This window comes from Penicillium daleae (assembly GCF_028827525.1).
Source record: "Penicillium daleae strain IBT 16125 chromosome Unknown utg000002l_segment0_segment0, whole genome shotgun sequence".
In the NCBI taxonomy this organism is placed as follows: Eukaryota; Fungi; Ascomycota; class Eurotiomycetes; order Eurotiales; family Aspergillaceae; genus Penicillium; species Penicillium daleae.
Window position 1 is genome coordinate 6,673,772 of NW_026623150.1, and position 12,300 is coordinate 6,686,071.

The window sequence follows — 12,300 nt, forward strand, 5'->3', positions numbered from 1 at the left end:
AAAAGTGGAGCCTCGGCGAGTGAAAATGCCAAGGCTTACATTAGCAAGGCTCCTCTTGAATGCAAAGATCAGCCGGATCTTCATCATATTTCATGACAACTTCACCTCTTCGCCTTCATTTCGCTCCTTGCATAATTCTTGCATTTAGTACATACCCATGATCCACCAGACATTTGTTTTATACCTTTAATCCCGATCTTCTTCCTCTTCGTCTTACTCCGGTCTTTCATTGTCCTGCCCACCGAGACCGATTGAAACATGTCCGACGACGACGACTACTACGAATGGGAGGAGGAGTACCTCTTTGAGGATCTCGTACCTGACCTTGTGGTATGTGCATCTCATATTTGTAGAGACGGTGCTATGGCGGTAGAAAGCTGCGGTGCTAACGGCGTGGTGGATATGTGCAGGACGAACTCGCCGCATCCTCATACTACGAAGCAGCCCTTTACGAGGACCCGAAGGCCGACGTGGACGAGTATCTTAGTGACTGGGAATACTATTCGGATGACTACCATGACGATGATCCGACCGTGAAGCAATCAAAACGGGCCTTTACCGCGCCGGATTCACACCGAGCAAAACCTACCACGCGAACGAACCGAGTCTCCCTGCCGCGGTCTTCTCTAGGCCCCGATGTTGCTTCATTTCAAGGGGTAATTTGGCGGACACCAAGTATGGGGGACAACCTAGATGTTGCTGTGCAAATCTATGAGCCAGGAACCGGCGACGAGGTGGCGCTCCTGAAGAACTGGCGTGAGATCTTCAAATCTGCTCAGCCCGCGCTGGACAAATCCCGGCTACGCAAGAGGCGGGCAATGGATACTTCTCCGATGGAACCAGAGTTCGCGGACGACGAATTTCCCTGCGACGACGACGAGGAGGAGGACAGCTACGATGGGATGTCCGATATCCTGTCGACCGACAACACGCCCGGGAAGGACGATACAGGAGATGCATCGAACACTACACCGGAACCAGGACAGTCGCTGCGGGAAGCTCAGAACCAGGTGGATTCGGCGCCCGAGAAGAGAGGCCGCAAGCGAAAGGCCGACGTTCCTCCGGAGGAGCCGAACAAGGACAATCCTGGCGCCGACACAACGCGGGCTCGGGCGAAACGCGTGGCTTCGACAAAGGGGGCTGAGAAGGCGGCAAGATCGGGTACTTCTTCTGGCCCAGTACGGAGATCCGCGAGGCAGAAGAAGTGAATCTGATGAACATTTGGACATGACCTGGCGTTTACTGAACGAAAATGCAATCACTCAGGTCATGACATCTAACGAACTAAATTAATGCATGCCTCACTCACGAGCACATAGGCGATCTCTATCTTCTATAAAGCAGGCATATACGAGTACCCATGCTGGCCTTACAAGTGTTATAGTAGGTGTTTCTCAGGTTAAGACAGCTCTACCGTGTCCGTGAATGAATTAGAGAGACTAAGTTGGCCTATCTAACAGAATGATTATCCGCTTCCCGAGACATGTATAAACTGTTTCCATCTGAGTTAGGTCTGTCTGTATGTAGGACCTAGCCGCAGAGATGTCTCATGGTTGATAGAGCTGGTTCAATTAAGGATGGGAAAGCTACCTATGGTTGGCTTTATATTATACTCGAGATCAAGTAAACAAGTCGACAAAACTCAGTAGATATGGACACCCCTGCTCCGGTAAGATGGTCTTGATTACAGCAAGATTGCCGACAAAAAGAGACCCAAACCCAGCCATCCACCCGGAGCACTTAGTTTGCTTGCGGGGTTGAATGTGGAAGTAGCAGCCCGACTGGAGATGGAGCTAGACGATGCTGAAGTTGGCATCACACTCGAAGGGCTCTCAACTGTAGAAGAAGTCCCCTCCGTAGTCACCGCCATCGTGCTGGGTTCCACGGGCGTGGCGGTAGTCTCAGGCGAAGTCGGGCTAGGAGTAGTCTGCACCTCTGGCTGCGTCATTGCGATAGTCGTAGTCACCGGTACCAGACCGCCAGTAAGCGGGGATACAGCATAAGGGGGATCGAACAGGCCGAATTGACCGCATGCATTGCAAGGCGAGGCCCAAGACTTCACAGGCTCGGGGGCCAAGAGGATAGGGTCACATCGGCCGTTTGGCTTCGCAGTTGCGATTACTGAGGGAGTTTCTGTTTGAGGGCAGTCTGTACCGAGATCATTCAGGGTGAGTTGGCGAGTAGCAGAATTGGTGACATCGATAGTCGAGACTTGGTCTAGGTCGAGTGGGAACACTACGCTGGTGCCGGATGGCCCAGCGCGACCTGCAGTGTTATATCCGTATAGGGTGTCGACGACCATGTACACCGAAGGTGAGGTACTGTGGAACTGAACTTTAGCCCAAGGGAAGCAAAATTGATAGTAGAGAGAGAGATCTTACAAGGTGTAGTTCAGATACGAGTCAACATAAGTGGACGGGTAGATAAGTTCTGGTTTGTTTGTTGGCCAATAGAACAAGTTCACGGTACCGGCAGACCTGAAATAGCGTCAGCAAGATATATTGACGAGTCCATTATCATGAAGCCCGAATACTTACATGCTGCAAGTGGTTGGACATGGATTCGGGGCCACCGTGATTGTCGTGGGCACCGTAATTGTGGTCGAATCAGTGGTTGTGTCCGTAATAGTGTCAGTTTTCGTGTCCGTGGTCGTTAGAATGATAGTTTCAGTGGTCGTATCCGTAGTAGTAGAAGTGCATGTGGTGGTCGACCAATCCGTGGAGACTATCGACAAGAAAATGGTCGTGGTGACAGTCTCATTGAAGCATACCGTCGTTACTGTTGATGAAGAGTCCATGGGCGGCGGCACTCGGACTGTAGTAGCGGTTTGGATTGTGGTATCACTGTAATAGACTGATGAAGGGTCAATCTGCTTGGATGTACAGGTGGTAGATCTGCCTTCTGCTGCATCATGGACCGGGGAGTGTGCATTGTGAATAGCTTCAACATATCAGCCGCGCCCGGAGGACCTTAGATTTGAGTCGATTGCGTACCATGGTCTTGAGAGGCCTCTACAAAATAAAGTAACAGCCCGAGGGCTGCCAATACTCGCAAAGTAGACAGCATAGCGACTGATTTTCCCACAATTGAGTGGACTGTCGTGATGTTTGCAAATAGGTAGTGTAGCTGTTGCAATTGAGCGATATACAGCGGTGGAGAAAGGAGAGTTCGCCTCTGGAGGTGATCATAAACAAAACTAGGAACAGATATGGCGTAAACAACGACCATATAAGTCCAGTACTTGGAAAATCGTCATCTCAATGAGCTACTCGCCTCTCGATGCGGTCATCACGCCCAACACGAACGGAGTTTTGACTTTGAAAGGCAAGGACATGCAGACTACTAGCTAAGAAGAGTAATGATGTTGGGAAGGCCTTACCGTTAAGTTCTATATCGCTTCTAAGGACAAGACCATAAACGAGAATGTTGACGTTGGTTCCTGACCCAAAGGGTGGAGCAGGTTTTGGCCGACCCTCAGCCGGTTTTGGGACCCCGTCCGTGCGAGGGTCTCAACGTGTCAGGGCCGCTGATTGTCGCCAAGCTCCAATTGATAAATGACGATATCCGTGAATCAATTGGCTCTGAGGAAAGTGGATTCGGCAGTGAGGTGCCTGTTCGAATTAATGGCCTGGATCCTCTTGTTTTGCAGGTCCCGGTCGCCACATTAGCCACATGGGCATTTCTACTCCTGTCGTTGATGTATCCTAGATTACTTTGGAATTCTCTATGTGATATTTCAGCTCTTTTACAAAATCATTTGGCTCAAATGCTGTTAAAGTTGGTCTTTGGGATCTGTTGGGCGTTGAGATGCTCGGCCACTGACCTGGATAGACGGTCTCCATCTGCTCTCGTTATCTCGCCCAGCGAATATTTGTATCTGCCCACCAAAGGTTCCAGATTGTTATTTTCGGCCATCTGCTAATTCTTCAGTCTAGTGAGGGAAATGATGGACCTTGGAGCAGCTTTTATCTCCGAGTTGGAACGCCACAGCAATCAGTTCGAGTCCTGGTCTCGACTGCCTCCCCAGAGTCAATGGTCGTCTTGTCAGACTACGGTTGCTCGACATCCGTATTTACCAATGCGCCGTCAGACTGTGCAGTTTCCAGAGGTACACTGTTCAATGCGAACCAGTCTTCTAGCTGGTACGACTTGGGTCTTTTCAGTATCAACGAGAATGGGGTCGGTCTCGAAGTCAACCTCGGGTATTATCAAAGAGCAGACTTTGCTCTTGAAACCCTGAGTGTTGGCCTGGCTGGTCCGACACTAAATAATCAAACTGTCGCTGGAATCGCAACGCCTGAACCTTTTTATCTGTTAATATAAGCCTCAGTCCTCTGCTGTTTCCCTGGTTGGCTGACCCGAGTATCTAGTGGGATCTTTGGCTTGAACCCCCAGCCCGTTAATTTTACTTCTTTGGGGAACTTCTCTTCACCTTCATTCCTTACAACACTAAAGAACCAAGGAAAAATTCCAAGCCTCAGCTGGAGCTACACGGCTGGTGCTCAGTACCGTAAGTACAAAGTGCGAAATGGGACCGCAATTATTGTCTTTAACCACGACCTCACGTCAATGCAGGTTTAAAGCAAGTCTACGGCCAACTAATCTTCTCCGGCTATGATACTTCCCGGTTTGTTGAGAACTCGGTATCATTCACCATGGCTGGGGATATCACCCGCGATCTGGTAGTTTATCTTCAGTCGATCAGCTATAGTGGATCAACTTCGGCGACATTACTATCTGACCCGATTCTCACCTTCATCGACTCTACGGATCCCAACCTCTGGATGCCAGGAGTGTCTGCGACGCCTTCGAGAAGGCCTTCGGGCTTACAATGGACACCGAGAGTGGTTTATACTTGGTCAACGACACCCATAACGCTGAACTACTTGACTCAAATGCGCAGGTGTCGTTTCGATTGTCTGATGTAGCCACTGGCGGAGCTGCTGTGACGATCACCCTTCCTTACAATGCTTTTGCCCTGACTGCGAAGGCTCCTCTAGTCAATAGCAGCAGCCACTATTTTCCGTTGAAACGCGCGGCCAATTCGACACAGTATACACTGGGCCGAGTATTCTTGCAAGAAGCGTAAGTGGACAATGTTCGGTGTGTCTTTGTACCATCGCTGATTCTTACAGATATCTCTCCGTCGATTACGAGCGAAACACCTTCAACGTATCCGCCTGCTCATGGAATGAAAATTCCCAGCAAGATATTGTCACAATCACTTCCAAAGATTCGGGATCTACGTCTTGTGCTGGAAGTGCGTGCTCGTCCGGTACCAACAGCTCAGGTGACTCTTCACCACTCAGCCGCGGCACAGTAGCTGGCATCGCTATTGCAGCCCTCGTCGGTGTCGGCATATTAGCAGCCATCCTATTCTTCTTCATCCGCCGCCAACGCCAGAAGACTGCATACAAAGCGACCCCGCCGGAGCCAGACGTATCTGTGCTCTCTGGCCCGGTACACAATGCACCTCCTTCTGGTCCGAGCGACCAGTCTTCTCCACAGCCGCCATTTTGGTCTCCCGACGCAATCTTCGGAGGTGTGAGTGACAGCAATAACGGACGGAGTAATAACGGGCATAGCAGTGGGAGTGGTAGGACCCATGAGCAAAGCGTGGATGACAGAGGTATGGAGCTGGATGGCCATGGTACACAGATAACTCCAGTTTATCATGAATTGCCGGGCAGTGCGGTTGAGAAAACACGGCCCGAGCCAGAGCTAGAGCGACCCAATACGCCATATGTGTAAATTTCGGTGTTATTCAAGTAACCAATGCCTACTTACGCTGATGTTCGATGGCTTCTTTCTAGACCGTACCTTGGGACGTGCATTTCCAATTTACGACGCGGCTACTATGAAGTGTATTTAGACTCGAATAATACCTATGCGTTTCAACGGAAAATAGAATACCTATGTGGCAAGTAGAAAAACTTCAAAAATAAAAATAAAGTGCCCCCTTTTATGTATGTATGTATGACAAGCCTAGCCCCAAAATCTAAGCAGCGTACTCCTTATTAAACGCACGGCCAATCACCATCCGGCGAATCTCACTCGTACCAGCGCCAATCTCGTACAACTTCGCATCGCGCAGCAATCGTCCAGCCGGGATTTCATTGATATACCCATTTCCACCCATGAGCTGGATCGCATCTAGTGAACACTCAGTAGCACGCTCAGCGGCGTACAGGATCGCGCCAGCACAGTCCTGCGTCCGAATGACCAAGGGATTAGGTGATGCTGCGCCGTTGTCGACTTCACGTGCCGTGGCGTAAGTGTAGGCCCGCGAGGCTGCCAGCTTTGTGTACATGTCGGCGAGCTTGCCCTGGATCAATTGGTTGTGGGCGATGGGAGTGCCGAATTGCTTTCGGATGTGGGTGTATGGAAGGACTAGGTCGAGGCAGGCTTGCATGATACTGCAGGGGGGAGTTAGTTTTGAGGATTTGGTATTAGAGGTGGGGAAGTGGCATACCCGAGTGGTCCTGCGCTTAGAACGAGTCTCTCCAAGTCCAGACCTTCCATGAGAACCTTGACACCCTTGTTCACCTCGCCCAGCAGGTTCTCACGGGGAACAAAGACATCCTCGAAAATGAGTTCGCCAGTGTTGGAACCACGCATACCAAGCTTGTCTAACTTGCGAGCACATGAGAAGCCCTTGGCAGTCTTCTCGACAACAAAAGCAGTGATGCCTTTAGAGCCCTTCTCCGGCTCAGTCTTGGCGTAGACGACAATAAAGTCTGCATCAGGACCCTAGAGAGAAAGCTATCAGACTTTTATTCCTGGAATCAAGGCAATTATGCGGTCTCACTCACGTTGGTGATCCACATCTTGGTTCCGTTCAGTACCCAGCCACCGTCAACCTCCTTCGCGGTGGTCTTCATGCTGACAACGTCAGAGCCCGCGGAATGCTCAGACATGGCGAGCGCACCGATCTTGTCACCGGAAAGCAGACCCGGCAAGAATCGTGCCCTTTGTTCAGGTGAGCCGTTCAACGAGAGTTGATTGACGCAGAGCTGGGAGTGAGCGGCGTAGGAGAGACCGATACTTCCTAATCAGAATAATCGGATTAGACTCGCTCTCAAAGCCATATCTCCTTGTGTCGGAATCGGTTAGTTCTTACCAGAGGCACGACTAATCTCTTCCATCACAACGCAGTGAGCCTGGTAGCCCATTCCCAGCCCACCATATTCCTCGTTGGCAGTAATTCCAAGGAAACTACACCGCAAATACTCGTTAGTGATCTAGATAATCTCGAATATTCAATTCAAGTAGAATACAAATAGAACTGGAAAGACTCACCCAGCATCGCCCAACTTCTTCCACATGTCTGCAGGAAATTCATTCAATTCATCCGTCCGTGCGGCAACCTCGGCCGTAATCTCTCGCCCTACTCCGAGCATTAGCACAGGCTGATAAAAAGGAGAAAAAGATGCCATTACGTGTGAATTCCTGGACTCTCTCGCGTAGCTCTAGCAGATCTTCTTCAGTTGGAGGCTCAAAGCCCACTGGGTGTTTCGTTGATAGGTTGCGCGCAAAACCTGGGGCGAATGCTGGGAGAACGGCGCTCCGCCGCAGTGAGCGCGTGGATGTGCGGAGGAGGGATGGGAGTGTGATGGAAGCCATTGTAGGGTGTTGCTACAGCTGGCGAATGGGTATTGCTATGGGAGGAGAGGGTATCGTCAAGGTGGGAAGTGGCGGCCTGTGGAAATATTTAAAAGATGCGGAGAGAGAGCGGCATCCCTCGGCGCGCGGAGAGACCGCCCAAGTACACAAGTACCGTAGTACATATGACGATCTTTAGACCTGGCTTCTGTATAGTTCTGAGTACACTGATCTTCAATGACAATACACTATCTCTACATACAGTCTCTCTTAATTTGTAATTCTCTTTCTCTTTTTTTTGGCCTCTGTTCTACCATCTCTTTGTCCCTCGATAGCATCCGCCGGGTCTGCGCCGGAGGCGGTGATGAGCTGCCTCGGGTACACGCGGCAATCCTCGCACCTCCGCACGATCTGGGGAAACTGACTGGGCATTTGAAGGTTCTCCTCGCTTTCTCAGTTGCTAACCGCAACCCTCGATTCAAATACCATTCTCTGGAGCATGTCTCTTGACTTGCCCATTCTGATCTTCTAGTCGACTCTACACAACCACCTTCCCCATCAACTGTCACCTCCTCCAGAGGTACTCATATCTTCCCCCGCAATGCGCGCCCCATCCCCGCTCGTCCTCCGGAGCTTGGGCTCGCGTGCTGGACTACACAATTATCGCCCAGCAAACCTCCAACTGCCCAAACCCCTCGTCCGCATATCCTCACGATCAGTCGCCAGCTACACGCATCCCCACCATGCGTCCGCACTCTCAGTCCTCCCCACGGCAGTGGACACCTCCTCGCCCGAGTACAAAGAGAACACCCAGCAGATGCAAGAACTTCTCGACCGCATGAGCAGTCTCCATGCCAAGATCGCACAGGGCGGATCCCAAAAAAGCCCGCGATAAGCACGTCGCCCGCGGCAAGATGTTGCCCCGTGATCGTGTCTCGGCGCTGATTGACCCAGGCACCTCCTTCCTGGAGCTATCCCCGCTTGCCGGGCATGAAGTGTATGAAGGGGAGGACGTGCCTGCGGGAGGTATTATTACAGGCATTGGGAGTGTGGAGGGGGTGAATTGTATGATTGTGGCGAATGATAGCACCGTCAAGGGTGGTACCTATTACCCGATTACGGTGAAGAAGCACCTCCGCGCGCAGGCTATTGCCCAGGAGAACCGGCTGCCGTGTATTTACCTGGTCGATTCGGGCGGTGCCAATCTCCCGCACCAGGCTGATGTGTTCCCGGATCGTGACCATTTCGGCCGTATCTTCTTCAACCAGGCGCGGATGAGCTCTCTTGGTATTCCGCAATTGTCGGTTGTCATGGGGCCCTGCACTGCTGGTGGCGCCTACGTGCCCGCAATGAGTGATGAGACTATCATCGTCGAGAATCAGGGTACTATCTTCCTAGCGGGCCCGCCTCTGGTCAAGGCTGCTACGGGTGAAGTCGTCTCTGCGGAGGACCTGGGCGGTGGCCAATTGCACTCCACCATCTCTGGTGTGACAGATTACCTGGCCGTGGACGATGCGCATGCCCTCGTCCTCGCTCGCCGCTCAGTGGCCAACTTGAACTACCCTTCCACGAAACTTCCACAACAGCTCGAGAATGCGGTTGTCAAAGAGCCTCTCTATGACCCCGCTGAGCTGAATGGCATCGTTGGCACGAACCTGCGCCGCCAGATCCCAGCGCACGAAGTTATCGCACGCATTGTGGATGGTAGCGAGTTTGCCGAGTTCAAGCGCGATTATGGTACCACGCTGGTCACTGGGTTTGCAAAGATCCACGGCCACAGAGTCGGCATCGTGGCCAACAACGGTATCTTGTTCTCCGAGTCCTCGCTCAAGGGCGCCCATTTCATTGAGCTGTGCGCTCAGCGCCGTATTCCTCTCGTCTTCTTGCAGAATATCTCGGGTTTCATGGTTGGTGCCGATGCTGAGAAGGGCGGTATTGCAAAGAATGGGGCCAAGTTGGTGACGGCCGTCGCGTGTGCTGACGTGCCCAAGTTCACGGTGGTCTTTGGCTCGAGTGCTGGTGCTGGTAACTACGGCATGTGGTAAGTTTTCTCTTCGAATAGTTCCGCGATATATCATTGTATCGATGTGTCAATACCAATGTCTAACAATCAACTCTAGTGGCCGTGCCTACTCCCCTCGATTGATGTTCATGTGGCCCAACTCCAAGATCGGAGTCATGGGCTCCGAGCAACTTTCCTCCGTCATGGAAGCGGTTGGCAAAACCGCTGATCCCGCCCTCAAAGCTCGGATCGACCACGAATCCGAGGCTATCTTCTCATCTGCCCGCCTTTGGGACGATGGTGTGATTCCCCCGGCGCAAACGAGAAAGATGCTGGGACTTGGCTTGGCTGCCGCTCTTGGCGGAAAGGAGGAGCCAGATATACAGACCCGATTCGGAGTGTTCCGGATGTAGATTGGGGGCGTGGTGAAAGAAACAGACATAATTATAGAAATGACGGTAAGGAAATGTACTCAATCAAGCATGTTATTTTAGTTTGGCCCATCAAGGGCTGCGAAGAAGAGATCATAACTGGAAAATAACGTAAAAGTGCAAAGAAGAAGACAACACAGAATATTTTGTGCAAAGACCAGAACTTTTATATCGTCAACATCATCTTTCTTGGTGGCTCGATATGAACCAAGAACTAAAGCATGTCAGAAGTGAAGAGTTAGAAGATACAGCAATGGAAGTGGATCTGAAAATGAAAAATAGAAGGGTGAAAGGAAGAATGGCAAAAAATAAAGTAGAAGAGAAATGACGAATAGAAAGTTTTGAGAATGGAGAAGTGGTGGTATAAAATGTGATGATGACAGGCGGCGACGCGTCTTTCTATCAAGAGGTGTAATGTAGATGCATGGGAAAAGCGTAGAGAAGATATCATGAGACATGTCAAAAGAATTGCGTAGAGACGGAGACAGGCGTGACTTGGCATAGCTCGAATCAATAAATAGAGTAGTCCGGGGGATCAAGAACCAAGATCATAAAAGCAAGGCGCGGCGCAATGACCATCCTTTCAAAGGATGACACATGGAGATCGCCGACGGCCCTGTGATCTATTCTCTCTCTTTCGGTCAAGCCTGCTTGGTCCCTCGCGCTTACGAGCGATGTCGGGATTCCCGGTCGGCCCTTGCAGGTCCTTGCGGATGATCTGGCGACAGAGGTCGACGAAGACCTCGTTTACGTTGGCACGCCGCCGGGCAGAGGTCTCGTAGTATGGGGCATTGCCCCAGTTCTGGGACAGTCCGAAAGCGCGAGCGCGGGGTACGGCGCGGTCTTCTTCGAGGTCTGATTTGTTGCCGACGATCACGAGGGGGACGTTTTCGTCATCTTTGATGCGGATAATTTGTTCGCGGAGCTCGGAGAGCTCGTTTAAGGAGGACATGCTTGTGATGGAGAAGACGAGGAGGAAGCCTTGGCCTTGCTTCATGTATAGTTCTCTGTTGTGGGAGGAATGGGTTAGGGCTGCGAATGACTCTCGTGTACACCGGGTTGATTTACCTCATAGCCGCTGCAGAAACCTTGTTAGCCAAAGAAGCAAGTATGATGATCGGTGGTACTCACTGAATTGTTCCGTTCCAGCGGTGTCAAGACTGCATGTCATATAGTCAGCCACCTCGTATCCCTGCGCCAGCACTTCCACTTCCACGTGTATAGGGAACCTACATCTCGAGTATGCATTGTCGGCCCTAGCGAGATGTTGCGTCAATGAAAAGTCAACCACAGCACGATTGTACGACACTCACATCTACTTCGATCTGTTTGCGATAGGAGTCTTCGATTGTCGGGTCATAGCTCTCAATCCAGACATTCTGGACGAATTGGGCTGTGAGTTGATTAGCGACTGACCCTGGAAATAGCGGGCAGCCTCTGCGAAACACCGCGAAGGCGCAAGAGGGAATATGGAGAGCATGGAAGGGCTATATATACCTGTCAGGCAGCTCTTCCCCACGCCACCTGCTCCCAGCACAACAATATGATACTCCCGTCTGCATCGTATGATTAGAGGCCGGCATTGACCAACGATCACGACCACCCAAACCCTGACAATGACTTACTGGGGCCGCATTGAGAAATCTCCGCCAGTCTTCCAAGTATATCTCTGCTGATAGGGAGGAGGAGGAGGAAATGGTGTGATCGACGAGACGCGAACGGGTGGTCAATGGCAGCGGAGCCCAGACCGTAGCAGCGTGGAGTTGTGGGTGGAGAGCGATTTGTCGCGGACGCGGTCGACTGCCGAGCTTTCCAAAACAATTCGGCTGCAGGAATCCAGATGCAATGAGCCAGGGGCCTTTTTCGAAGCTGTATATTTCCGTCCGCACCGTGTATCGCGGGCGTTGTACCCCTCAATGGGCTGCACGGTCGGTTTCCAGCTTCTTCTGGGGGCCGATAAGAAGAGCAAGGAGAAATAAGGGCGGGACCGGTCGTCTAGCGGATGTGCCCCTTTGGACGCACGGACGTCGCGATCACAGCGCTTCGATGTCGATTCGAAGGTCCACCGGAGGTTGGAAAGTACCGGCCGGGAGAGGGGTGGGGGGACGATAGGCGTGGAGGAGAAGGAGGACAAAGAAGAAGGAGAGGGATTGAGGCCGAGGAGAATCTAACGGGAGGAAGAGAGGGGAGGAGAGTTTGAATGTGGTGGGTGTGGATTGGATTGTGTTGTGCGGGCCCTTTTGTGAACTTTAGTTTAAGGCGCCT

At 51.6% G+C, this 12,300-nt stretch overlaps 7 protein-coding genes across 7 annotated transcripts; 4 read left to right on the top strand and 3 right to left on the bottom strand.

Annotated features, from left to right (window-relative positions):
• Positions 1-258: 258 nt before the first annotated feature.
• N7458_003279 (uncharacterized protein) lies at positions 259-1,208 on the top strand (the record flags this gene model as incomplete). The annotated part of the gene is made up of 2 exons (XM_056906662.1): positions 259-330; positions 411-1,208. 2 exons carry the CDS (start codon positions 259-261, stop codon positions 1,206-1,208), a joined length of 870 nt encoding a protein of 289 aa, XP_056770769.1.
• Positions 1,209-1,684: 476 nt separating this feature from the next.
• N7458_003280 (uncharacterized protein) lies at positions 1,685-2,302 on the bottom strand (the record flags this gene model as incomplete). Its single annotated transcript, XM_056906663.1, has 1 exon — positions 1,685-2,302. One exon carries the CDS (start codon positions 2,300-2,302, stop codon positions 1,685-1,687), a length of 618 nt encoding a protein of 205 aa, XP_056770770.1.
• Positions 2,303-4,032: 1,730 nt separating this feature from the next.
• Positions 4,033-5,751, top strand: N7458_003281 (uncharacterized protein; the record flags this gene model as incomplete). The annotated part of the gene is made up of 5 exons (XM_056906664.1): positions 4,033-4,202; positions 4,371-4,510; positions 4,576-4,847; positions 4,904-5,085; positions 5,136-5,751. The coding sequence occupies 5 exons, from the start codon at positions 4,033-4,035 to the stop codon at positions 5,749-5,751; spliced, it is 1,380 nt and encodes a 459-aa protein (XP_056770771.1).
• A 247-nt stretch (positions 5,752-5,998) lies between these two features.
• Positions 5,999-7,623, bottom strand: N7458_003282 (isovaleryl-CoA dehydrogenase; the record flags this gene model as incomplete). Its single annotated transcript, XM_056906665.1, has 6 exons — positions 5,999-6,416; positions 6,473-6,750; positions 6,813-7,048; positions 7,121-7,215; positions 7,300-7,387; positions 7,440-7,623. 6 exons carry the CDS (start codon positions 7,621-7,623, stop codon positions 5,999-6,001), a joined length of 1,299 nt encoding a protein of 432 aa, XP_056770772.1.
• Positions 7,624-8,203: 580 nt separating this feature from the next.
• N7458_003283 (putative 3-methylcrotonyl-CoA carboxylase, beta subunit (MccB)) lies at positions 8,204-10,017 on the top strand (the record flags this gene model as incomplete). The annotated part of the gene is made up of 3 exons (XM_056906666.1): positions 8,204-8,447; positions 8,488-9,643; positions 9,723-10,017. 3 exons carry the CDS (start codon positions 8,204-8,206, stop codon positions 10,015-10,017), a joined length of 1,695 nt encoding a protein of 564 aa, XP_056770773.1.
• A 601-nt stretch (positions 10,018-10,618) lies between these two features.
• Positions 10,619-11,671, bottom strand: N7458_003284 (uncharacterized protein; the record flags this gene model as incomplete). Its single annotated transcript, XM_056906667.1, has 7 exons — positions 10,619-11,042; positions 11,104-11,113; positions 11,167-11,195; positions 11,269-11,291; positions 11,349-11,428; positions 11,533-11,591; positions 11,661-11,671. The coding sequence occupies 7 exons, from the start codon at positions 11,669-11,671 to the stop codon at positions 10,619-10,621; spliced, it is 636 nt and encodes a 211-aa protein (XP_056770774.1).
• Positions 11,652-12,014, top strand: N7458_003285 (uncharacterized protein; the record flags this gene model as incomplete). Its single annotated transcript, XM_056906668.1, is given in 2 exon segments — positions 11,652-11,696; positions 11,715-12,014. The coding sequence occupies 2 exon segments, from the start codon at positions 11,652-11,654 to the stop codon at positions 12,012-12,014; spliced, it is 345 nt and encodes a 114-aa protein (XP_056770775.1).
• Positions 12,015-12,300: the final 286 nt, after the last annotated feature.